This window comes from Poecilia mexicana, unplaced genomic scaffold, assembly GCF_051168715.1.
Source record: "Poecilia mexicana isolate PSO_F unplaced genomic scaffold, ASM5116871v1 scaffold_5, whole genome shotgun sequence".
Taxonomy (NCBI): domain Eukaryota; kingdom Metazoa; phylum Chordata; class Actinopteri; order Cyprinodontiformes; family Poeciliidae; genus Poecilia; species Poecilia mexicana.
Genome location: NW_028263374.1, coordinates 1,243,673 through 1,270,511, shown reverse-complemented (window position 1 = coordinate 1,270,511; position 26,839 = coordinate 1,243,673). Strand labels below are relative to the sequence as shown.

The 26,839-nt window shown below is 39.3% G+C and overlaps 1 protein-coding gene across 1 annotated transcript in view; it reads right to left on the bottom strand.

Moving 5' to 3' along the window:
• The window catches only part of LOC106919734 (contactin-4-like), a 242,313-nt gene that overhangs the window by 70,792 nt on the left and 144,682 nt on the right, over nucleotides 1-26,839 (bottom strand). The window contains exons 6-10 of the mRNA XM_088005312.1: nucleotides 24,498-24,701; nucleotides 20,321-20,423; nucleotides 18,585-18,769; nucleotides 6,860-6,999; nucleotides 287-416 (exon numbers count right to left, since the gene is read on the bottom strand). Of these exons, the coding sequence (XP_087861438.1) occupies nucleotides 287-416; nucleotides 6,860-6,999; nucleotides 18,585-18,769; nucleotides 20,321-20,423; nucleotides 24,498-24,701 (762 nt within the window). The remainder of the gene's footprint in view (nucleotides 1-286; nucleotides 417-6,859; nucleotides 7,000-18,584; nucleotides 18,770-20,320; nucleotides 20,424-24,497; nucleotides 24,702-26,839) is intronic.

The following is a 26,839-nucleotide window of genomic DNA, read 5'->3' as shown; positions in this document are numbered from 1 at the left end:
AATTGTCTGTTAAACCATCTCTTTGAAGACTTTCTTTTGTTTAATTTATCTCCGACCACTTATCTTCTGCATTGCTCTGTGGGCTGTTTTTTTTTTTTTTTTTTCAAAATGAGCTCATTAAGAAGCAGAATTTCCCACCGTGGGTAATTCAAAGAGATGAGATTGCATAATTAGCAATCAGACATCTGATGTGGAGTTTGATGTTGGTTTATTAGTATTATTCTCTGTCAGACAGCATGTGATTCTCCCCCTTTGTTTTAAGTCTGATTTGTACGCTGGGCCTCACCTATGACTCGGAGCTCTGCGTTGGAGTACACCTCGCCGTGCTTATTCCCAGCCACACACTGGTACATTCCGGTGTCGGACAGGGTTAGCCGACTGATTGACAGAATCCCATTGGCAACCTGTACGCGCTCCTGCGGACACAGAGACACACATCTTTCATATGCCTTTTTCCCCCAGTGCTCATCTACATAAAAGCAGCCACGCGACGGGCCTGTGAAATATGGCGCAGAAGTGACAGACGTGGCAATAAATCTAGGTTTTCATCACTAATGGAGGGAAAGGCTTGGGTGGATGGAAGCAGGCTAGCAGAAAATGACCCTAATCAATCTACATGTTTATGAGAGAGAAATAAAACCATGCCCTATTTATATCACCCCCCCTCCCCCCCCCACACACACACCCTGCTGCACCACAGGGCCTGTTTCCCCTTCAGCAGAAGGAGGGGATAAGAGGGGAAGGAATATCATAACATCGGAAAATTGCTTTGCAGATCCCGTAGGTATGCCCTTTACATACTAAGTGATGTGTACCTGGTAATGCTCTGAGCTTCTCTTCATCTGTTTGGACTATCAGATTCAGTCCCCTGCAGGGGAAATCAAGCTCATCGTTGAGGCATCAAATTAAAATGTGTTTAACGGCTGCAGAGCACGATGAACCAAAAACTGGGCTGGATCACTTGATCAGCTGAGTATTTAATCTCCAACAGACTTCTTTTTCTGCTTATTGAGATAAACGCCTGTCAGTAAGAAACCGACTTCCTCCAATGCCAGATTATAACAGATTTAGTTGTTCCGTTGGTATAAACTTAGCATCTTGCTGATCCTACAAATTTGTGCTAAGATGCAGCGCACTGAATCATTAGCTCAGGTTAAGCTAATGGCTAAAATGAGCTCAAAAGTTTCCATTTTGATGGTTAAAAATTTTTTGAACTGCAATTTTGTTTACAAATACTTAATGATTTATTTTATGTAAAGTTGTGGTTTTGTGTGGTTTTTACCTCCTTTCTCCTTATTGTTTTTGGTTGTTAAAATATCTTCAAGTGCAAAGCTTATTTGTCTTTGAGATGGCAAACTTGCGTTATGATACCAATATTTGGCTGTATCTGTTTTTTGGCTCAGTTCAGTAAAATGTCGGTCTTATCGCAAGTTCTTCTATCCCTCCTTAGTACAAGCAGTAAATGTTTTAGGGCCTATCATCCATCTCTGCAGCTGTGTGAGGTTTCGGCTTTCCATGCCCTCCATCTCCAGTGTTTTCCTCCGACTCACCTTCAGTGTCATTAGAGCCCATTTGAACTCCAGACGCAAAGGGAGGGGAGGATTAAGGCGCTGTCACATGAAAACGGAGGCTGTCTTCACTGAGAGATCACAAACTAATCCTGCATTTGAGCAGGTTGTGCCGGAAATTTCCATAATGCTCAGCAGCTCCGGATGTGCAGGGGCGAGCATCCCTTCTGGCGAGCCAGGCAAATGGTGGCGGGTATCAGTCTGTGCAGGAGGGAAGCACTCCCATTTACAGCTGCTATTAATTAGCCATGACATTCCTCTAAAATCAGCAGTTTTTGGCTCTGGGACCTGGGGGGACCATCTGCACCCCTTCTGCACTGCAAAAGTGATTGGCCATGTCATGTGAACTGAACACTGAACTGGTTGATTAAAAAAATGTACAATGTTAAATTATATATAGATATATAAATGAATTTCTAGTGTTGATATATTAAAATATTGCATCTGCTTGCTGCTGGACTGTTGGAGTGGTATCTACTCATTATTTTGTTTGTTACAAACTGTTCTTGACCTTTATTGGCAGAGTCCACAATCCATGTTTGACCCATTTTTAGAGTATAAGAGTGAATATGTGGCTGATTTTTCTTTTTTTAGACACAAAACCACAAGATGAAAAGATGACATTTTTATCCCATAATGTAAAGGGTTTTCAGAGACATAGTGCCATTTTATGGCACAATCTAGTAACTATCTTAACTGCAGTTATGAAAATACTATATAGATTAAATATGTCTGGAGAAAAGTATTTAACACCTTGAAATTGGGCCTCTGTCTCTTTAAAAACTCCTGCTCATTCTGAAACTCCGCCATCAGGAAGTCGTCACAACATGGCTCCATTTTTAAGCAAGAGGAATTGAAGTCCCTTTCATAACATTTTTACCAGCATTGTACTGAGAAGTAGCTCCTATAATGAACTCAGCAGTTCCACCAGGTGTTTGCTAATTGCTGCTGGTTAGTCTGAAGGAGCTGAGTGGGGAAGGGTTCCTCTGTGAGGTGGAAACTTGGAATCTGTAACTCTGAGGAGGAGCTGCATCCTCAAAGCCAGCACTAGGTCCAACCAGGTGTTTTTCCACAGCTGAATGGCTGTAATGAATATTAAAAGATTAATCAAACATGCACAAAAGAATCAAGGCAATACTCCAGGTATTGATGAGGGAATAATATAATATAATGTCATGCAATCCACTTTTTTTTTTTTACATATTTCTGCCCCTTTAATTTCTAAAACTTCTCTCTCAGTCTCTTTCTTAATAAGTGCAAAGATCAACATGTATTCTTTTTCAAATTGATAGGCAATACCCAAGAGTTTAAGAAAAAAATGAAATCTCTTCACTGCCTTTCTTAAATATGGAGATGTAAAAGTAACAGAAAGCAACAACTGAATCAATCGAAATGAATCTTAATCTGCGGAGTTTAATCTTCAAAACATAAGAAAAAGAAAATGCTACTACAGAGCTGCAAACTATTATTATTCACCGGAGCAGAACTGCAAGATAAATCTGCTTATTGTTTCCAAAGATCTTTGATTAATTTACCATATGCACCCGATTGAAAAGCAAGCACAGCAGCAGACATGAACAAAGCTCCCAGGCGGCTTGCAGTGAGAGGAACAAAACCTTTAAACTGAGCCTACTTACTTTGATACAGCACAGATTAACAAGCAAATCAGGGAGTTTTAACCATCTTCCCTTAACTACAGCAGTTATCCTGCCTTTAATGGGATTACTCACTACCTAAAATCTGAAACATTTACTTGAGATGTCTATAAGGGAAACCCCCAGTTCAAGTAGTCCACTACAGTAAGTCATCCATCCTCTATAGGAACTAAATCTTCTTTCTCTGTAGAGTTTTCTTTTAATTGCATAGTCAACCTAATCCTGAAGCCATTGACAATAAATGAAGAGATTGAAGTCCTTCAGACGGAAACAGCCAGAAGAAAAGTAACATTCAGATAAAGTATTAGTTTTTCACCCGGTGGGTCATAAAAAGAACCACGATGGCAGATCCCCAGACTGGAAACTGAAGCATTCTCGCTCAAAAGCTGAGAAAAAAGAAGAGGAAAAAGAAACAAAGAAATGAATTTGTCTGAAAATTGTTAATTGTTGGTGATGGTTATGCAATAAAAGCATCCCCACAGACAGCTCATGTCATGATCTATTCTATACCATTGAATAATATTCAAAGTTATTGACTATAAATAAATTAACTTTGTAAATCTATTTACAAATAAAGCTTATATATTAATAAAGTTAATTTATTTCAGCAACTTTATTCACAAAGTGAAAAAAATTAAATAGGTTAGGGAACACATATTCTAATTTTTAAATATGACTGTATATTGAAAAGTCACACCTGGACTGAAGTATCTGCTCTGATTAAAGATGGTTTACAGTACAGTTTGTGATGTGTGGATGTTTAGTTTTGCTGTAAATACTGATCAAATTCTGTGTCGTGTCGTCTCCTGAGCCAGGTGTATTACAGCCCTGAGCCTGCAGGAGGAACGCTCCAACTTCAGCATAATTAGGGAAACTAATGGTTATGTAAATGACTCCACTTGCATGGGATCGATGGTGGTATCATCAGTGCAGCAATGATGTAATCCGTTAGTCACTCATTCAAAGAAGCAAAGATAAAAAACACAGATGATACCACGTGGATACATTAGTCAGTGTTATCAGCACATTGGTACTCCGTAACCTACCAGGACCCCTGGTCAATCACATTCTCCAGCTGCCTCATACTTGTGATAAACTCCTCACATTATGCTGTAATATGCTGATTTCCATTTTCATATCAATTGCTTCCAGATACTGTGAACACTGTGTATGCCAGGCTGTGTAAAGGGCAGCCCACACCAGCAGCATAAGGTGTCCCAAGAAATTCAGCTTTGAAATGATACTTGTGCTACTCCCCCCTTAAAGCTGCAGATATTTGACATATTTGTTAAAACTGTCACCATGTCATGACAATATAAAATGAGACAGATCATCTGTGAAAAGATCGAGCTCAAGAAATGCTACGCTCCTGACCCAAAACAACCAATCAGAGCCAGGAGGAGGGTCTTAGCACTGTCAATCATTTTCATGTACTTGCTGCTAAATTAGTATTCACTACAGGCTATGCTGACTGAGAGAAGCTATATTGTACCAGAGTGCAATAATGAGAGGCTAAGCGGCATGCACACGGTCATGATTATCAGCGCTAACACCCGCCTCCTGGCTCTCATTGGTTGCTTCTAGTTAGCATTGGAAGAAGGAAGGAGCTAAATGTTTTCACATTTTATCTTTCTCATACTATGCTGTCACCACATGGTGACAGTTTCAACAAATATGTAAAAATATTTTTATGAAAGTTACATACTGCAGCTTTAAGTAAGCTGCAGTATGCGTAACAACGCATTTACTGTCAGAAAATGACAGCCAGCGGTGAACTTAAAAAATACAAAGCGCACAAACCTTTTAGTATTTTCTAAAAGAGAACAAAAGGAAGAAAATGAAAAAACATTTTGGGGAGTCCAAGACTGGGACTCTCCACAGACCTCTGCAAACAGGTCTGACTTCTGAGACCGCATTGATTGTGCGTGCGGACTGGGACAGGAGTGCTCTATAGGTATCAATGTATTTATAAGTACTTTTGACAGCTAGACTGTCTCTAAGGGAAAACAAGAATACATTTGATTTATTCTTTCTTTTCTGTTTTAAAGATTGTACATATTGCTCCATTATCGTCCCCTATGAAAGTGATCCATTAAGAAACTTCTTAATGGATCAATTCTGAGATCAATTCTGTGGTTCAGCTGGGCTAAAAAGCTGAACCACAGCTAGAAAGCTGTGGTTCAGCAGCTGCGCAGACAAAAAGCATGTTTTGTCTGTACAGTCACAAGGCTTGCTTTGCCTCCCTAGAATGTCTTGTACCTTAACACAAACACAGCACATTCAGGACAACCATCAAGATGGCCGTTCGTTCCCTCTTACAGGGCGGCTGCTTCTTCCCAGGCAGAAAACTATCAGCAGAAATACAATCCAGTGAAGAAGCAACTCAAAAAAGACCTCAATCGATTCCCAGTAATAACTAACAACCAGTGCCCCCCCCCCACTGCTCCTCACACTGCTGACCTTTCCCTCTTCCACTCATTAAGCAGCAGTGGTTAATGGTGGCATTTCAAACAATGCAGCACCTTCGCTGATTAATCCATTCACCCATGCTTTCTGAATATATCCATTTATTATGTCTATATTAAGGAGGAATGTGCTGCACAAACGTCGGGGCAGTCGATGTAACCTTTAATCAAACTCCAAGCACTGCCTCATCCCCAGACAGGCGACTGGGTTAGCCATTTACTCCGAGCGCTACCGTTTGAATTTATTTATCCCATCATAAATTCCTAAGTACATCCACATAAAGATAAGAAAATAAATCTCATCAAATGTAATAGAATATTAAATCTTTTTAAGAAACTACCTTATAAGAAACAAGAGGGAGATTTGATTTTTTTTTTTGCACCACCATAAAAAGATGTTGATAAAACACATTGCTGTTGGCAAAACAGACAGATGATTGTGCTCCCCTGACAGTAAACTAAATCTGTTTTTTATGTGAAAGAGGCTGCGCTGAGTGGAGCGCTGCCTCGGGTTATGTGGTGACAGACCCGGGTTCATTCCTACCTCATGTAGAACACTCAAGCACTGATCGGTGTCCTCCGGTGTGTTTGCATAAAGAAGCAAATTAACATATTGGCAGTTTATTTAACAAATGCAAGCTGTGCTGCAGTGTCCAATCAGTCAGCTTACAAGTATTCAGAAAAAAGGGAAAACCATCAAATGTAATTATCTAATATAAATAATAAAGAAATCACACTTTTTCATATGCCAAGATGAGACGGAGAATTTCTTGTGGGGAAACTGAGGGGGTAGGAAGCACAAAGGAATGAATTAAGACTTGAATCCGAAAAAAAAATCCTGCTTTTCATCTGCGGTGGCACAGAATTAATAACTGATGTTGGTAAGAAGAGATTTAGCAGATGATTAGTGTATCTTCTACATCACGGTGCTTTTAAACACTTGACCTGTTTCTTTGTCCCACGCAGCACAAGGGGGCATGGTTAAAAACCTTTGAAATAAATGCTTTTGGGTGGATGAGATAATTAATACAGAGAAAGGTGTGCTTAGTATGAATATTTGGTATTCTTCATTTGCTACTAAGATTGAGAGTAAAACTTGTAAAAACGTGTTAGTGTGCCCAGTGTTTAAGTTTGGGACTTTATGAGCGTGGAGACATTTGGCAGACCTCACCTCTGTAGATTCCAGGTTTTCTCCGTTCTTCATCCATCTGTACGAGGGTTTCGGTTTCCCTGTGGCTTTGCACTCCCACACCAGCGAGTCATCGATGAACTTTTGGATGTCTTGGGGCTTCTCGATGAGATGAGGTGGGGCTGGAAACATGGAAAGACAAAGTAAACAGGATTACTGATTTGAAAAAGTAGTTCAACAATTAACATACAAGTCATAAAAATAAATGGGAGTAAAAAGTCAAATTTGAACTATGTGACCAAGGCAACTCTCTTATAAAATTTAATACAAGATGAGTTAATTCATTTATACCATGGGCAGTTTTCAGAAATTGACAAATACCGCAGACATCCTGCTGTTTTTCATCCATGCAACCACTCATGGTTGCATGGATGGTTGCATCCATTATCCATCCATCATCCATCCATCATCCATCCAACTAATCAATCATCCATCTATCTAACCAATCAGGTTTGTAATAATCAGGTTTGTTATGAACCAATCAGGTTAATCACAAACAACCCATCAGGCAACCCAACCAACTAAACATTTATCTAGACAGACAACTGAATGCCCAAATAGCTAATCAGCCACCTACCAAACCAAGCAATCAACCAGACCACTATCAAACCAATAAACTGACTAACCAACCAGTCAACAACACAAGCAGCCATAAAATCAAAACTGAATCAGTCAACCAACAAGGCCACTAACTTACCAACCATTAAACAAAGCAACCAAACAAATAACTAACCAAGCAGCCAGCAAGTCAGCCAACCAACCGACCGCCCATACAATCAATCAACAAATCAGCCAGCTAACCAAGAATTCATCAGCAACCCATCCATCAACCGACTAACAAAAAAAAAAAAAAAAAAAAGCCAAGTCAACTGACCAAATGAATAATGGTCACTACATGAATAAAAAAATTAAAACAATGGTTCAAAAACAATAAATTATCATAAAATTTAGAAAAGACTAAATTTATGATATTTAGAAATGACATGACATTTTATATAATAGACTCATTGTACCATATTTGACTTATTATGTGGAAGTTTGGGTCAATACATACAAAACAAATTTATTTAAAGCCGTTGCACATAATATGAAAAAAAAACAAAAAAAAAAAACAATCAAAATATTACATAAAGTAGGATAATGGGAACATACAAATCCATTATTGAGTGTCTGGTGGATCCATAATAGAACAGTCACACCACATGTTGAGGCTACAGCCCTCGAAGTAGCTGTTCTGGGTTCAGTTCCCCGACCTATGCCATTTACTGCATGTTTTTTCCTCTCTCTATTCTATTTCTTGTTTAGCTACTGATGAATAAAGGCCACCAGTGTCAAAAGTTTTTTTAAAGGTATACATGAGTGGACAACTGAGGTTGAATGTACAAACTGAAACCAGAAAGAAAAGGAAGAAGAATTGTGAATACTTCTGTAAGTGTTCACAGCATAAGAAAACAACAGTTTTTACTATTTTTCTTTAAGTCTTTATTTATTACTTTAATGTTGTTGTTTTTTCTCCAGAATATCTTTTATTTTCCAAGAGTGGCTACATCTGAATGAAAGTGAAAAATACTGGTTCCATATACATTAGGGCGGTCCCTAGTGCCATAAAATTACTCTGTCCAATAGAATCTGAGTAAATGATGGTATAATTATACAGGAGGAAAATTGATTCTTCCTGTATCATGCAGGTAACCCAAGGCTAGTTAATGATTCAACTGAAACAAAGGTACATAAAGCTAGATTTGTAAAGCTCTTGTTGTGTTCTGCTTTCTACATTCTTCTTGATGTTCAGGTCAAGACTTTATCACCCTATATCACAGAAGGCTTTTGGCAGGATTAAATGAAAGGCCAAATGCACTTTTCCATTCCACAGACCTCACCTAATGTCACTCTCAAGGACTGACCTTTGTCAAGCCTTTTCACTAACAACCTACACTAATTAGCTCCCACTATGCGATATATTGCCTTTGGGTGAAGCAGAAAAACATAGAGAGAAATCCACTGGCTCTATACGTATATCTGTCAGTACAGCTTAACAGCTTCAACATGGAAGTATAGATGGTGTGTGTGTATGTGGCTTTGTATTTGATACACTGTAAGAACTAACAACACATACTAAATTGTGGGGACTGACTGTTCCGTATGAGGTCAAAGCCACATAAGAAGAAGTGTTGTTTTAAGTTGGGGGTTAGGTCTAAGACTAAGGTGTGAATTGAGTTTAGGTTAAGACCCCTCTCCCATCTGGATAGTGAATTAACATTGAAATACATATCTTCCACACTGGAAAGGACCCAAGCTTTCTGTTTTTCAAACAAGATTAAATTGGCAAGCAGTCCATGTGGTCGGAATGGGAAAATTCTGTATTGGTAACTTTTGCAATACCTGAAAATTCCACACGGTAGCAACCGTGTCTTGTTTTTTCTGGATTGTTGTCTTTTATAGCCATCTTGTTGTCCAAATAGGATGCATGTGTACAAATTAGAAAAGTTAGCTTTTTAACTAGTCGATTATCTTTGAGAAGCCGGGAGGCATTTTGGAGTCCTTAGGGGACAATCTGCATTTTCGTTAGGTTTGGAAAGGTTTTAGGCTCCTGTTCCTGAGTCGGCATGATTCGGTTCTTTGTTCTACCCATGGTTCTCCAGCACCAGGGGAGTTTTGACAGAGTCTACCCATATTTTGGGTTCGTGTTCCTGGGTGATGGCGGTCCCTTCAGACCATGCTTGGATAAGGATATCTTTGGACAGTTTACCTAGGTCCTGGGCTCCTCTTCCTGTTGGGTTGGCATGGTTCATGGTTAGGGATAGTTATATACTGGTAATGGTGAGCTTAGGGTTGGGCTGCAAAAATGAATGAAAAACAAAAGAAAATAAATGCAAAGTCCTTGTGAAGATAGACATACTGTGTGTGTCAGTGCGTGTGTGTGTGTGTGTGTGTGTGTAGGTTTTTGTAAGATTATAGCTACACAGACAAAAGGCCAGCAAACAGTCAAACATAAACAGGTTGGTCTGGTGTACTTGTAGGGTCATTAAGAAGTATTTACCCCCTTACTTTTCCTTTTTTTTATCACACTTAAATGTTTTAATATCCAACAGAGACAACCTGAGGCAAAATAATGATTTCATTATAATGTCCCAGCCCATGCCTGCCCTGCCTGCTCTGTCTTTGTGCTGTCTTTTTCTCTATTTTTGGAGCCTTTCTTTGCATATCCTGCAAATGTACAAATTATGGATCTGGTCAACTGGTCTCTCAATGCAATTGATCAAATTTTCTCGATGAGAAGACTGGGCACAGAATTTCAGGATAAGAAGATTTCTGCTGTTTGGAACTTGTGGATACCTGGCTTATACATACAAATGTGTGAAGGACTTGGCTGAACTAGCGAACACTGAGACTGCTGGTGTGGACTGAGATGCAAGATGGATGTGAGTTTCGCTGAGACTCGCAGCCCAGCTGAGGACTCTCACTAACAAATGGAATCAATCTTAGTTGATTGCTAGTTTCAGTTCAGTGGAACGACCACACTGATTTAGATTATTGGGAACTGAGATGTATTGGTGAGACTTTATGGGAGATTGAAATTTATAATCTACCCGACCTAAGACATTCTGTATCTAAATTGGCTTTCCCATGTTGCCTTGGAAGGGCTGCATATTTCCAATCTCCTTGAAGATATGTAAACATAACACTCCTTCCCACCTCACCCCCTCCTTCTATCAGCCATGTGACTGTGGAGCTGAGCGCTCCCAAGGACATATTCATTGATATCTTCATATCAGACTCATGGCGGGACAATGAGCTACATGGTTGACATGACAATATAAATGAAATACACTTCTTGATGTCAATCCCTCCACCCATGTCTTTGTTTTGTCTGAATGTTGAGTGTGCAAACTTTCCTAATGTGTCCTTCCCTCTTGTTTATTTTCTATTACTTATTAGAAACTATGGAGAACTCACTTTTAACCCAGAAAAGTAATTAGAACAAACTTGGAATCCAGAGTCTCTGACCTATTATTCACTCTTTAGCTTATTTTTTTAGAAACAGTAGAGACCAATATTATGCTTCATAGATTAACTTGTAAATTATTATGCAGAGATTCCTGTTATTGCAACCTAGAAAAGGAACTAGAATGAACTTAGAATCCAGAAAAAGTTCTTCCAGAACAGGAACATTTAGTTTATATTACTTTGTAACTGTGGAGTACTCATTACTTTTTCAAATTTAGAGCTTACTTAGAAAGTCCAGAGAATACTTAGTTACATTTATTTAGTAACCCAGAACAGCGATTAGAACAAACTGAATCCAGAAAAACTACCTTAGCAACTACGTTTTAGACTCCTATTCTTCCAATTCAGAAAAGGAATAAGACCAAAGGATACTTACTTATACTGATCTACAAACCCAGAATAGGAGTATCTAGTTTATATACTTTGGACCAATATTATTAGATTATCTTTTTTTTTTATTCTTTTGCTCTTTCCTTTAGTTTGTTATTTTGTTTGTATTTCCTTTTAATTCACATAAAGCACTTTGAATTGCCTTGTTGCTGAAAATGTGCTAGATAAATAAAATTACCTTACTTTACCTTTAGTCACTTTTCACTGTACTATATAAAGGAGTCAGGCACAGATTCAGCATCTAAATTCATTCTGGTTCAAGGAGCTGTTAGTATTTGTGCTGCAGGTCTCTGAGAACCCTCTAGCAGATGGGGAGGCTCTACAAGGTTAGTTGAAGTGTTGACATTTGACTTGCATGGAGGCTATGCCTTAGCCATCAGTCCAAATAGTGAAACTGTTTTCTTTTACAGGTAGGGGCAAATAGGGGATTCTTTTATTAATTCTGCTGCAGAAAAGAGGCTTTTGTTGTACGAGATCAACTTCAACCTTTACTGTAGCTTTTTTGTGTGTCAATGATAAGAAAATACAGACAGCTTTTATGGCTTCCTTTATTCAATCTCTGACAAGGATTGAGAACTAGATGTTTTGTAGGATTCTCAATAACATCCATATCGCATATTACCACACCTCTGCATCGAGGAATGGCAGATGGGCCACCTCACTTCCTGCACCTTTCAGGACTGCTTTGCCATCATTGCTATTTCAACCTGTACTGTCAGGGTGCCTCTCTCCATCCCTCACCTGCTGTGCACATATCGACTCTCAGTCAATGCTCACCAAATGAAGGCAGGCAGCCCATCTCAGCCTGTAAGAGGCCAAGCCTGCATGCAATCAGGCCAGACGTCAAGAGGCTAAAGCAGAAGAAAGATGGGTATTTGCCTCATTAGGGAAATCACCGTGAGATTATGCGACAGGAAGCCTGCAAATACACCAATGCAAATGCAACCAGGAAGCCATTTGAGTTACGTCAACGCAAACAAGCACCAAGTTAATCACTTTTTGTCTTCAACCTTTACTTAGTGGTGAACGATATTTATGTCTTCCTGTTTTACACAAACTAATCCGCTCTCTCTGCTCCAGCATCCTTTGGTGTACAAGATACACCACTATCGATCATCCCGCTGGCATACACTACTAACAAATGTCTCAAAGGCTTAATTCAAAAGCAGCTCAAAGTAAGATTTTTATCACCTGGCTGCAGGGAAGAAAGGGGCAGGGCCTGACAAAAGACATCTGAAATGAGAGAAGAGTCAGCTCAGAGGGATTAGTGAGGCTGAGGCTGGCAGAATCCAGGCTGAGGTACATAACGACAAATTGAAGAATTTCCCAATTGACATACTTTGTGATAGCTGACACAGCATGTTATATTCCTTTCTTCTTGACTGATGATCACAGAGAGTTGCAAGAGATATTTTATCTGTCACATTTGAACAGCTTACGGTCAGAAAAACGTAAAAACATTTTCACAACTCTACAGCAACTGACAGCTACAGAATAAACAGATTTTACTTTAAAGAAAAAAAAAGTTAATGTTTTGGTTTACATGGTTTTTATAATGTAGTGAAGATACACAGTGTACACATCGTTTTCAGTTTAGCTTGTAAAAAGTCTGGTCTATGGAAATGTTTCGGTGCATGTATTAAAAAGTGGAACATCAGACACATCTCTCCGTCTTCAGATTAGCTTAGCAACTTATAGATTTCAGGCAGAAATAACCAGAGTAGCTACAAAATTGTGTTTATAAATAATTAGTTCATTTATTAAGGAAAAAAAACATCCTAGCCCTATTTAAAAAGATAACTGCCTTCCTCGTTCAGTCATGTATTGTCTGTGATTAGACATAGTTGTTTAGTATAAACTTCAGGAGTCACATACAGGCCTGTACAGTCAGGAATAACAAAATGTGAAATAGAGTAAAATAAGTTTATTTGGGGGCGTGTTCTCATGAAATAATCACTGGTATTTATTCCAACCAACAACTCCAGGTTCCTCATCAGGGAAATCAACATGAGATTTCACTGATGCTCACTGGGGAGCGTCAATTCTCCCCAGTGAGCTGAGATGTAGCTAGTATAGAAATTGTTTAACAGCAGTTTGAAAAACATTGGGGTTTTATTAGTAAATTTTCAGACTCCTCCCTAAAGGAAAAGTACTCCAATTAACAAAGAGCACCAAAGCTTAACATAGCTGTACTTTGGATTTTCGAAACTACCCATCAAAGACCTTTTGAAGATATTTTTTTATCCTTAGTAAACTCACAAGGATATAAAAAAGGAAGTAGGTAATAACTTTCGTGTAGCTACTAACTTTTTAGCATATATTAGCTTCCTCACAGCTACTAAAATGCTAGTTTTTTACTTTACTTGATACCAGTATCTGCTGCTTTGTTTTCTTACTGTATATATGTACTGTATATCTATCTATCTATCTATCTATCTATCTATCTATCTATCTATCTATCTATCTATCTATCTATCTATCTATCTATCTATCTATCTATCTATCTATCTATCTATCAGTGTTGTGGTACTCGAGATCGGTCTTGGTCTCGAGTCCGGTCTTAAGACCGTTTTCTGATGGTCTCGGTCTCGTCTCGGACTCGACCGCATTTGGTCTCGGTCTTGTCTCGGTCTCGGGCTCTGAGGACTCGGCATTTTATTTCAAGACCAGTCGAGACCGCAACTGTGAAAATATCACTAAACGTGCAGCATACTGTCCAGTTTATTTGTTAACATCTTTGTTTTCAGTGGATGCAAAACTCACCGATTAAAATCCAAGCAACTACGCGTTTCTCCCCCTCCCGCTCCCCTCCCCACCTTTCACTCGCGCACGGCGCTGCTCCCTCCTCCCTCCTCCCCCTCCCTTCCCCACCTTTCACTCGCACGCGGCGCTCCAGGACATGCGCAGTGGTTTTGTCTCAGCGGCAGAAAATGTTTGTCTAATCGTCAGTAATATAATAGCGCTGCATAAATAGTAAGAAATCCGATGGCCAGAGCTAACTCAGCAGCGCTTCGTTTTCAGAGACGATGGGGACAACGTCTAACTATTTTCGTCACTTAGAAAAGTAGCTCAAAGAAGGTAAGCTCCGTTAACGTGATGTTAGCAAAGCTAGCTGTACAGAGACACATAAGAATTTGTGATGAAAAAAAGTCACTCTGCCTGAATTATTGTGCGGAGATGTTGACTGACTTGTCGCATATACAGGACAACGCTATGTCCAAAAGTCTGCAATATAGTGATGTGACATTCAGAAACAGTCGATTCTTCTCCACGGCTCTTTACTTATTAGATAGGACTGGAGTGTCACTCACTGAGAGCCGTTGTTCTATCAGATTACCATACACTGTCAGAATAGCATACGTGCAGTGAGTACCATGCCTGCGCATTAAGAAGTCCGACCGTCAGAGGAGTTGTCAGTTCACCATATGCAGCAAGTTATGACGAAAATAAGTCATTAAATTGTTTTCAATTATAACTATATAGATATACATGTGTTGTCATGGTTGCAAAGTGTATTTAAAGCAGGTCTGGCTGCAGCTGGAGTCAGCTACAACACACGCCCGTGTAAAACTCACTTAACCGCTAAGTCAGGATGCCATACAACTGTTAATAACAGATCTACGTCATGATTCTATGTTCCTAGCATACATGCAGTGAGTACCATGCCAGCGCATGCGCCTTAAGAAGTCCGACCGTCAGTGGAGTTGTCAGTTCAGCATATGCAACAAGTTATGACAAAAATAAGTCATTAAATTGTTTATAATATGACATAATATGATAACTAGATAGATATACATGCATTGTCGTGGTTTCAAAGTGTATTTAAAGTAGGTCTGGCTGCAGCTGGATGCCATACAACTGTTAATAACCAAGTGTATGATGATCTACGTCATCATTCTATGTTGCTGATTAAATAAAATCATATGGTAATGACAGCGTATGCATGTCTGAGCTAAGCGTACGACTATCTGACAACGTATGCTGATCTGACAGAACACCCGTTCTTTGTTCTAGTAATGCTCTGTGTACACTGCATCATTGTGTACCATGCCATGTACATACATTTAATTATGTATGTATGTAATTAAATGTACATACATTTAATTATGTACGTTGATATTTAAATTAACAAATAACTAAAACACAAGAACGAAAGAGCACGCAGAGCATGCACATTGCTCTTTGTTTTTGTTCAAAGTGGCAGCTGTAATGTCTGCCATGGTGTCAGACTACCTGGCTTCATGTACTGGGATAGAGAGTGAAAACAGTCACGATGAGCGCCTTCTGTTTGGTTACTTCTTGCTTGTTGCTCCTTGGTCAGTGTTCATAGTTGAGTGTTATTTACCATCAGGGCATTGCCTCAATTGCTATGTTTAATGGTGCAACAGTGGTGGATTCTTATATGAGCAATATGGGCAAATTCCCAGGGTGCTATGTTTTTAGGGATGGCACGAGACCATCACACATTGTAACACAGAAATGGAATATTTAATATTGGTAAAATGTATTAAGTATTTAAAATCTAGGTGTTTTTATGGGAATATGGATCTTTCAGATTATTCTGAGAAGCAATTTCGATCATATTTTACATTTTATTGTGTTATGTAGCGCGGGCCGCTGGTCTTGGTCTTGACTTGGTCTCGGACCCTAAAAGTCTTGGTCTTGTCTCGGTCTCGATACACTCTGGTCTTGGTCTTGTCTTGGTCTCGGGTTAGGTGGTCTTGAACACAACACTGCTATCTATCTATCTATCTATCTATCTATCTATCTATCTATCTATCTATCTATCTATCTATCTATCTATCTATATATATATATATATAAAACACTTTATTTGAAGGGGCGTGAATAAGACTGTCATGACACTGTCATAAACACCTGTCATGAACATGAATAAGCCTTCATGAATATTTATGACTGTTGTCATAAAGCGTCATTCAGTAAATTATGACACTTTTAATACAAAGTTGACATTATTCAAAATGTCTTTGTTATGACAACTTGACATTAACCAAGAAATCATTACTGATATAAATTTGTTATAAAAGTATTACTGATTGCACTTTAAAAATTAGGTAACTTTATGTTATTAAAGGTAAAGTTTAAACAGTAATGATTTCTTGGTTAATGTCAAGTTGTCATTCTGAAACATTGACACAAAAAACCCCAAAAAACAATTACCGTATTTTCCGTACTATAAGGCGCACCTAAAAACCTTCAATTTCCTCAAAAGCCGACAGTGCGCCTTATAATCCGGTGCGCCTTATATATGGACCAATATTGAGCCACAACAGGTCTAGCAACGGACCTTACCACAGGGGCCGCATTTCATTGGCTAATGCCCATTTTACGTCACAGCGCAGCTACCACGTGCGTGACCGTCTCACAAACACAAGCTACAGTACTAAACACATGCTAATGTACATTGTGGACCATCAAAACCATGAATGCCGACTTACCCAGCCTTGCAAGAACAATAGGCATCAGTGATCTTGTCCACAGCTATATGCTGAGGGTGTGAGGATCTGCTGTTTTCCTCATCTGTCGGTAGCTTTTAAATGTGACGCGCACAATGTTAGAGGCATCCCGTGGCTCAAACACCTTGATGTCGTCCAAAAAAGATGACATGAACTTGTTGGTTCCCCTGTCCATTGTCGTGGCTGATATTTTGTGAAAATCCGGCAGAAATGCTACGCTAATTAACTCAGATCGAAATGAAAGACCTCATGTTTACACAGACATGCAGTAAGCTGCTTACGTAGTTGGTCCACTACGGTTCTTTTTCCCCCGTAGAAGAAGAAATGCGCGGTGCATGCTGGGATAGTTGTCAGAACGTTGGTTTGTTAATAAAGTTTGATAATACATTTAAAGCCAGGGGGGGAGGGGCAGGGGAAGAGAGACAGAGACTCTCTGCAGCATGTCGGTTGGTCTGTGTTACCCAGAAAGCAGTTGGGCATAATATCGCAACACCAACACCGTGAGTGAAACAACTGGGCCAGCCTACTATATAAAGTACTCGGGGACCAGTTCTTTATAAATGTGGATGTGTAATAATAGAGTATGACGCGTCTATTCTATGCGCCTTATAATGCGGTGCGCCTAATATATGAAAAAAGTCCTACAATAGGCCATTCAGTGAAGGTGCGCCTTATAATCCCGTGCGCCTTATAGTGCGGAAAATACGGTACCTAAACACAAATTAAAATATAAACTACCTTTCAGCTTATATTGCTTGAATATGTGGCAAAAATATGGACACCATCAAATCGATTTGTATTGTACTCTATTAGGGGGACTTTCATTTTGGGGACAGTTGCTCATTAATTTTGCCTGGTGGTGCCAACAGACAGAACAAGGCAATGACAATTCATCTTAGTGATTCATAAATGGTGTGAAATATTGAAAAAAATACATCATCTTGTGTAAGTTACAAAAACTTTATATATGTGCTGTATTATTATTCTTTTCAAGCCAGAGGCCATTCCTCTATGCTTCCACTTTCCCTTAGACTCTTCCTTACTTTTTAGTAAAGAAACATAAATTATTATGATTCTCTTGCTGAATTTTTCCTCACAACAAACAACCAGGTGTGTTTTTCTTATTCTGCTGCTGGTTTGATCATTTTTAGAGACTGATCCAGGAGCTTGTTGGTTGAAGAAACATTCTGCAGTTCTGTTGGATCTCACGTCAGTGTTTTCTTTCTGTTTAGACACATTTCTCAACCAAGGTTAAATTTTTTATCACTTTCTGATTGTGATTCTTGTTTCTTGTTTAATTTTGCTTTTTAAAGTCCCTGACGTGTGCCGATGCTGACCTCCTAAAGCTAACCTGCGTAGCGATGACTCCAGTTGGGGGATCGCCAGCAACAACGGCAAATCCTCTTCCTGCTCGTCCAGATGTTACCGCTATGCAGATTATGTCCCTGACATATGCGCCCTACTCTATGTACAGTACATTTAACAGCTCTGATCTTCAGTCAAGTTAGACGTCAATCACGATGCCATCTGGTGGAACCCAATGAGAAGCTCACCAACAAGGTCACATCCAAGGGCTCAGCCTCATCCGCATCACTCCTTTAATCTGGATCAAAATATTAGAGGCATCATGGCTGACAGGCTTTAATCATTTTGATGTGCCGTTAAAACCGGCCTCTTTGCTCTTGTGTGCCAAACAATCCGGCGCTGATCCCAGCCGCCTGCTTTGTAAGAAGAGTCGTGTCTGGTTTTCTTTTCTGCCCTCTCTGTCTGAGCCAGTCTGACAAGACGTACCTCCATTGTGGTCAAATATTCATGTGTGGCGGGTCACCTACCGTAGAAAGAGAGCTTTCCTTTCACCGTGTTCATGCCCCGGGAGTTCTCAGCCACACACTCATACGTGCCGGCGTCCTCCTGTTGGAAGTACGGGATTTCCAGGACGCCGCTGGCCTTCCTCATGTCCACTTTCCTGGGGAAGGGTACGCCGTCCACTCTCCTCCAGCTGATGGAGGGAGCAGGGCTGTAAAATAAGGGTTGAGGTGTTTTAGGGTCAACAGATAAAACCAGCAGTAAAAATGTTTAATGAACAATTTGTACTTCTAATGGAAATGAAAAAGCATTTAAAGTGCAATCTGTGTTGTAAAAATGTTTAACCCAATTAATATCAGGATTAGTTTCTGTCCCTCACTTATTCAAATTTCATGACTTCCCTAAAAGAGCTTGCATTATGCAGTTTGGACTTTTCAACATCCTCACTGATCTAAATATAGATTTCTGTGTAAAGTCTGCAATTCAGATCCAACACTAAAGGTCGGCTTCCTGTTCACAGAAGAAAGCTGCTGAAATGCCAGGCTTCATCTCCATGTTTTTCTTTCCCCATCTAATGACCTTAACATGAAACATACTTTATAATGCCAGCCTAGAGTCCAGTTTGGAGACAAAACAACAAGAGATGTTTGAACCCACCATTTGACCAATCAGATTGGTTGCCGTTTCCAATTATCGAGGACTTCTGCCCTCTGCAAAGGGAACTGTTGGCTATGCAGAAGTGTCAGTTAGCATTTATAAAAGGTATTACTGCACATATAAGGAACAATAAGGAGTGTATAACACAGAGAGTTCAGCCATCACCAAGATCAAAACGAGGCTAGACTGAAGCTAAATGTATCGAGTCAGGTGGTGTGTTATCAGAACCTTATGGTTTTGTGAATGGACTTTGCTAGCCATGTGGCAGCATATGAACATCTGCTGACATGGTTTGTGTCCCACATATCCATTTTGAGTATATTCAAATTAGCTAAAACATACGGTGAATGTCTGACTAGCACGTTAGCTTCCACTACTCCAGTGATGTATTTCATTTCCACCAAGCTAATATTTCTATCACAAATAATGTAACTATCACTGTCAATATCTTCACATAATCTCACACACAACCTCATTTCACACAATCCTCTAACTAATTCAGCTACGCTCTAGTATTAAAGTTAAACTTACTAGCAAGACGAGCCTTTTTCCCTGAAGCAGTCACTGCTAGTGAAAGGCACGTCTTAGCTGTGGTTATCAGGGAAAAGGTTTTGGTTTCCCAATTTGTTAGAATAGAATAAAAAGTTTTTTCATATTTGAGTAATGTTTTTATGAGTAATTACAAATCAGTTGTAACATGGGAGGAGAAACTACATGAGCAAAAATGATTTTAAAAATAGGATTTTAGCTACTTTAGTTTAACACATTTATTTCCAAAATTGCCTGGAATTTGATAAATTCATTGAAGTTTCTTTCAGCTGTTAAATGTGTCTGACCATATGTCATTTACAGGTTTTATTCTACCACTTTGTTTTGTTGGTGTACAGCCTTTTTAACTAGTTTGATTCGACATACTGTGGTAAAAACATATCTTTAGTGAATTCCCTAATACCACACAGAACGACCACTCTGTTGACCTGGTTTCGTAGCCCAGCTTAAAACACACAGGGATACAATCAAAGTTTCTGCAACTCAGCAGTGCTATCTTTTGTTAACATTCTGCCTTTAAATGATGCTGAGCTCACTCAGTGTGTACTTTGCTTACTTTCCAAGAGCAAAGCATTCCAGCTTTACAGTGGATCCTTTGGCAACATGAACAACTTCTGGAAACTGAACTTCAATCTTTGGCTCGTATTCGCCCATAACACCTGAAAGAGAAATGCAAATGATCCGCCACGTTAGTGGAAAACTGATTCTTTTCCCTTTTCAACTTAGAGAAACTCAGAAAACAAAAACTAAACTAGTTTTGGTTTCTTCTGGAGCACCCAAACTGCTGAAAATACTTGTTTCCACATTCAGTGTCTTTTAATTTAAAGACAAAGTGTCTTTTTTTCAGACTTCCAACGTTCTGCGATATGAGCAGCAGTAACACTTTCTGCTCACAGGGCTGTCACAGAATGCTAAAAATAATGAGAAAACGGGGCCAAAACACAGCACTGCAGTTGACGTATGTAACACAAATGTTCAACAGGAAAAAAAACAACTTTGAGATTTCTCAGACAATTTAAGCTCTTGCATCCAGATGCAAAAGTGGTTTGTAAGCCAGTTACAGACCACAAAACACAGCCATAAAATCCTCCTGAGTCCTGCCACAGTCTCTTCAAAGTATCCCATTCGCTGTCAGTGAAGCAGCTCTGGCAGATCGCATTGTATCTGCTGTGCATGCTAAAAACCTCTGCTTTCAAAAAAGAATAAAATAAAGTGTTGCTTTAGAGATTTACATGTTTTATGATGACTTGAAAAAAGTGAACATTAAATCCAGGTCTTTGCTTTTTGATTTGTGCTCTAACATGTGCCTGTTTTAGATGATTGCTGGTTACATTTAAACCATTTACTTGAAGTGTTTGCTATGAAATTTTAAAATTCACATTATTTCAGTTTACTGCATATCTGCATTGTGTTTCTAGGGTTTAGGAAGATATTCTGTTTCAGGAGAAAAAGACTCCAGGTAGCCTTCATACACCTTTACATTTACATCAGTTCCTCATAGGAACTATAGGTACTGTACTGTCTGTTAGTGATGGGTTGGTCGCTAAGATTTCGGCTCTTAGAGCCGGCTCCTCACTGAGAGTCGTCCTTCTTTATAAGGGAGTGGCAGTAAACACAGCAGCACAACAAGCAGCACAACACAAGACAGGAGGAGGAGGGAGAAATACAGAAAGAGGGAGAGAAGGTAAGAGAGAGACAGAGAGAGAGGAAGAGAGAGAGAGAGAGAGACAGAGAGAGAGAGAACCGTCTAACCACTTTTTTTCCCCTTTTGCTGCTCAGCTCTTACTCTCAGTTTAAGCTCTCTGCTCACAGCAGAACTTTATTTTGATTACTATGGCAGCCTTGTGACCAATCAGGTATGAAGATATGGGATCATACCACTATGTGAAAATCCCACTCTCTGGAGTGGGACAGACAGGACAGTCAGGTGAGTCCGTCCCCTCAGGTAATAAACAAAAACCCATAAATATAACTGACAGCTGTAAGAGAAGCAACATCTGGTTGAAGAGTAATATAATAATAAATTAATATTATCGATCTGTTTCACAGATTTGGTTGCAGTGTTTTGTTTTTTATTAATTAAACATTTAATTATAATATTATACAAAAGTTAGAATGTGTGTTTTCATAAGAAAACAAATACATAATAAAAGGAAGTCAAATGTTTCTCATATAGGGAATATTGAATGCAAAAGGATTTATCATATGAAACATTGCAATTTATGTTAATATATGGGGCTGCAGATGATAATAGATGAAGAGCCGTTTGGGAGCTGAAAGAGTTGAACTTCTCATCACTACTGTCCATCACTGAGACTTTACTTCATGAAGTCCATGACTGTGGTTTTTCTTTCTTTTTTTTTTCCAAAATGTTATTTTAGACTCTACAAAGCAAAGTCTAAAAAGGTTGGCGATTTGAAATAGAAAACTGAATTCTTCCCCTTAAGTGATGCTCAGCTAAATCATATTTATGTTTGTAATTGTGTGCCAGGCTATTTCTCTAAAACCCTGCTGATTGTCAGCTGAGTGCACCAGATTACTCCTCAATAGCTTCTTCCTGGCCTTCGCTGTAATGCGAAGGCCAGTGTTGCACAAATAGCTCCAGAGATGGAGGAAACAGCCCCAATTTCATCTTGTGGGTTTGGTGAAGCGTGTGTTATCAGGACGGCTCCCTGTGAAAGCTAATTCAGATCCTTATCACAACTGTCTCACAGCGGAATGTAACCACAGTCCCATCAGCCATGTTAAAGCAGACAGGTGGAGGGAGAACGTAATTGTCTCATACCATAACCTTTTGTAAGGAACACCTGTTTAATGTGCCCACCCTCTCACCCGCATATCCAAACCCCACAGCTCCCATTTTGGTGGAGAGGGCTGACATTTATCTGCTGATCCATCTGCTGGAGGAAAATAAAGGTGACGAAAGAGAAAAGTAGCAGAAGGAAGAGTTTTAGGATGGGAAAACACACCACTCTCCACACCTATTGATACTCCTGGGAAAAACTTACAAAATGTTTTTTTATTAATTTTGCTATGGTAGCAAAGTCTATCAATGTAAAATACAATGTCCATTTTGAAATGTATTATTGTTGTTGTTTAAATAAAATCCCCAGTAGCACAGTTATTGGTCCTTTTGCTTGTGATGTTACCCAGGTTGCAGTCAGAATAACATCTTTGATCCTCTTGGTTCAGTTTCTAGATCAGTTGATCCCAAACTTTCCAACTTCTGACCCACAAAATAAAAATGTATGAAGGTCATGACTCTGACCTTGGTTGAGCATACAAACATTTTTGCAGAGTCAGGTAAGAAGTGATACAATGACAACACAAACAGTATTAACAGCCTATATAATGACCAACATGTTCCTTTGAATTATTTTCAAGGCTTATTTTTTTATATATATTTTACATTTCTTTATCTATAGTGTCTCATCTTAATTTTTCGGATGTAAGTTAATTTCTGATGAGGCTTTTAAGACCCCAGGCTTACTGGTTTGTGACACCAATTAGAGTCCCGACCCAAACTTTGGGAACTACAGTCCAACAGTTTCCAAAGTCCAAATTGCCCTGGACTGTCTCTGACATACTCATCTTTGTGTCATTTCTATGCTGATTTCCTCCAATGATTAGCCTGGTAAAACCAGCCTCTTGTTGTATGCTTTGCTTCAAACAGAAGCTCTGGACCCTCGGCCACTGAGGAATGATTGCTTCCTAGAGGCGAAGACTCTGTTGAGGTTTTAAACATCTGGATCTGAGGTTGTCACGTGGCGTAGTGGGTAGAGCAGACGCCCTACATGCAGAGGTTATGGTCAATGCGACTCCTGATCTCGGTACCTTTGATGCATGTCTTCTTCCCCCTTTAATCAATTTTATCCCACTATGTATGTTAATATATATAAAATCGATTGGATTAATTTTTACCTGGTTGCTAACATTTGGCTGTGATGAATGTAATACGTTAGCTTCATGCTGTGAAGCGTGCTGGAATTGGCATGCGATATAAACATTACTCCCCCACTGATAAGTGCTGAGCCCAACAACATCTTTGCCAGCAATAAAATGTCTTACACATTCTTCCTGTTCTGACTTCAATTCCTCAATATTTGGAAGCGAGTCCAACTTGCACTGAAAAGCTGCGTTCACACTGCCAGTGCTAAACTACTGGTAGACCATAATTCTGAAACAGCTCAGAAAATCAATGTCATTGTTTCTGACGTCTCCTTCTGTATGCTGATTGGCTCTGCTGAAATTCTACTGGAGAAATCAAGGTCAACGGGAGAAATTCCACATGGAACACTGATGAGATGAGAATCGGACAGAATTGCACAGGAAAGCAATAGCCAGACTACCAATGACAACCAGTTTTTATTTTTCTGCTAAAAGCCACCAGATTTTCGCCTAAAATTTATTGGTAAATGAAAGAATTCCCAGGCTTTCAGATGAAAACGAGTATGACAAAAAGTTAGACCAGAAGAAATCTGTAAGCAGGCCAATACTTTATCCTAGTCCTGTGTTTATAGATGAAACATTTTTTTATCTTTTAGTTTTGAAATGATCAACAGTACAGACTCAGTCTACAGTATAAAAAAGCACCAAAGGCTCTAATTTGCAGACCTTCTGACAGAACAGTGAAATATGCAGCCAGATGTACATGAAGCTTTTAAGCATTCCTTCCACTCCACGTCCTTCTGCTAATCCGTCAGCATACAGCGCTAATAACCAGCAGTGCTTACCGACGCTGCGGAGCACCAGCGGAGTGGGCGGGCCCTGGACACGGGTCTTTGTGACAGTGTTAGTCACCACACAGGTGTAGTTTCCAACATCCGAAGGCTCCATTTTGGCGATGTACAGATTCCCCGTCTCCTGTGAGACGAAGCGCCGGTTGTCCTGCTTCACAAACGTCGGATACTCATTGAAAATCCAGGAGAAGATCAGATCTGTGGGCGCAGAATAGAACATTTGTTCACTTAAATACAAAGGAAGCATCTCAGAGGTCATTAAAGAGAACTGCTCAACTATTCCTGGAGTGGAGGAAAGGCTTTAGAAAGTCTGCTGGTACCAAAAATGAAAAATAAAACACATAGAAGACCTGAAAATTAAAAACAGGAGACGTTCCAAAAAACCTGGTTTTACTCTGACTCTCTCCATTTATTCTTATTCTGCAACAATTTGTACTAGTAGCAAAATGTCTGCTGCTTGGGTGGATTACAATTTTACAACCACTTCAGCACAATTAATGATTCATAAAAAATAATGACTTTTAAGATGTCATGTTTACAATCCATACTTGGTGCAGATTCAGGCAGAAGAACCTATTTTACCAGCTAAATTTTTTAACCCCCATTCCATCTTCTGTGTTCTCTCGCTAAATGAATTCATGCAATAAAATAATAAAAAATAGTGGAATATGAGTGACAACTAACACTTTAAAGCCTTTGTGATCCATGGCTGTATTTTAGCCTGCAGGCTCCCTCTTTACCAGATGTGAGAGGCGTTTCAACATTATAAATGCTGTGCAAAGGTGTGAAGCTATTTATTTTAATTAACATCTTTGCATACTTGAGAAGCCAGATCAAGACAGAGGACTTCAGTTTACACAGTTTTCTGGTTTATTACGCTTCTGATTTGAGATAATGAGGCACTTTAAAACAAAGAGAATAACTGCAAGTACAGTACAGCTTATGCACTGACAGAGAATTTAATAAAAGGATAATATTCTGTAACTACTATGTGATAATGATTAATGAGTACGAGCTACACTAAAGCCTCCATTAACCTGGTCAATAATCCAGTTTAGTTTGAGTTGGTTTTTCTATGGAGACAAATGGACAGCAGATGGACAAAGAGGATGAAAAATGTGTTACAATTCAAAATACAAGACACATCGCGGTCACTCTCCCTGGCAGCTGGTTTATGATTTAACCGTTGACATCGGTTCGGCGGAAAAAGTTCAGAGGCAATTCAAAACTGGTATTAAGAATTGATTGCAGAGCAGAGGGTTGCCATGGCATCTCAAATTAGATCTAACCTCGTTTTACAACCTGGAGTCCCACAATTTCTAGAAACGGGCATCATGCGTGCTCCATATGTGAACACAGGAATTCGCCGCGTTAGTCACCCCTTCATGAGGCTCGCCTCCACTTGGCTACCAGCAGCTGCACCGACTGAGCTGGAGGTGGCAGATCAGAGAGTTGCCAATGTGGGGAGGAGACGGGTCCTGAGACTCATGAGCAACTTGTTCATATTTTCCATTTACAACCTTCAATTCTGCAGCTTTCTGGGCTGATTTATGGATTATTGTTTGGCTTTTTAATCACTCGCTAATTTATTATATGTAGTCACTAAACATGGTGGGTGATTTTTCTGCCACTTTTTTCAGTTTATTTTGATGATTATGTTGCAATTAATAGTTAATTGTGGATTATAATCAACCATTGATAAAAAAAAAACAAACAAACAAAAGAACAGAAGTCGTGGTTATGTTGCCTGTGAATTAGAAAAAAAAACAGGAAAAACTCATTTTAATGTAGAAATGTTACATTTACAGCCATATTGCAGCCTAAACAGTGACAGTGAAAACTACTGGCTTGGAGTTTATCATCATCATCCACAAGGATGATCATTCGCAGAAAGTATTGGCTACTGAAGCTGTCTATTTACAAACAGGGGCTGATTTTGGCACATTTCTTCAACAAAACAGATGAAAACCAGGAATTAAAGGTAAACACACTGTACAGGACATAGACATACTCTCCACATCCTATTTTTGTATCAAAAAAGCTATTTATTTTTACCTTATTCTGGCTCACATTTTAGGAATTGTTTACCACAGCAGTAGCCCAGGGCTCCATTTTTTGGGGGGGAGGTCCAAAGTTTCTTTTTGTTTTGTTTTTTTGGAACTGAATGCTTTGCAATAACTCTACTTTATGTAAAGCTTACAAGGCATCATCAGGTAAGTTGCATTAATGTGGTGAGATTTTTATGAATATGAACAATGTAAATAAGCTGCTGCTGGCCACAGCCCCAACTCAAAGTTAACACATTTTATACACATCTAAGTGGCTGCAGACAGATG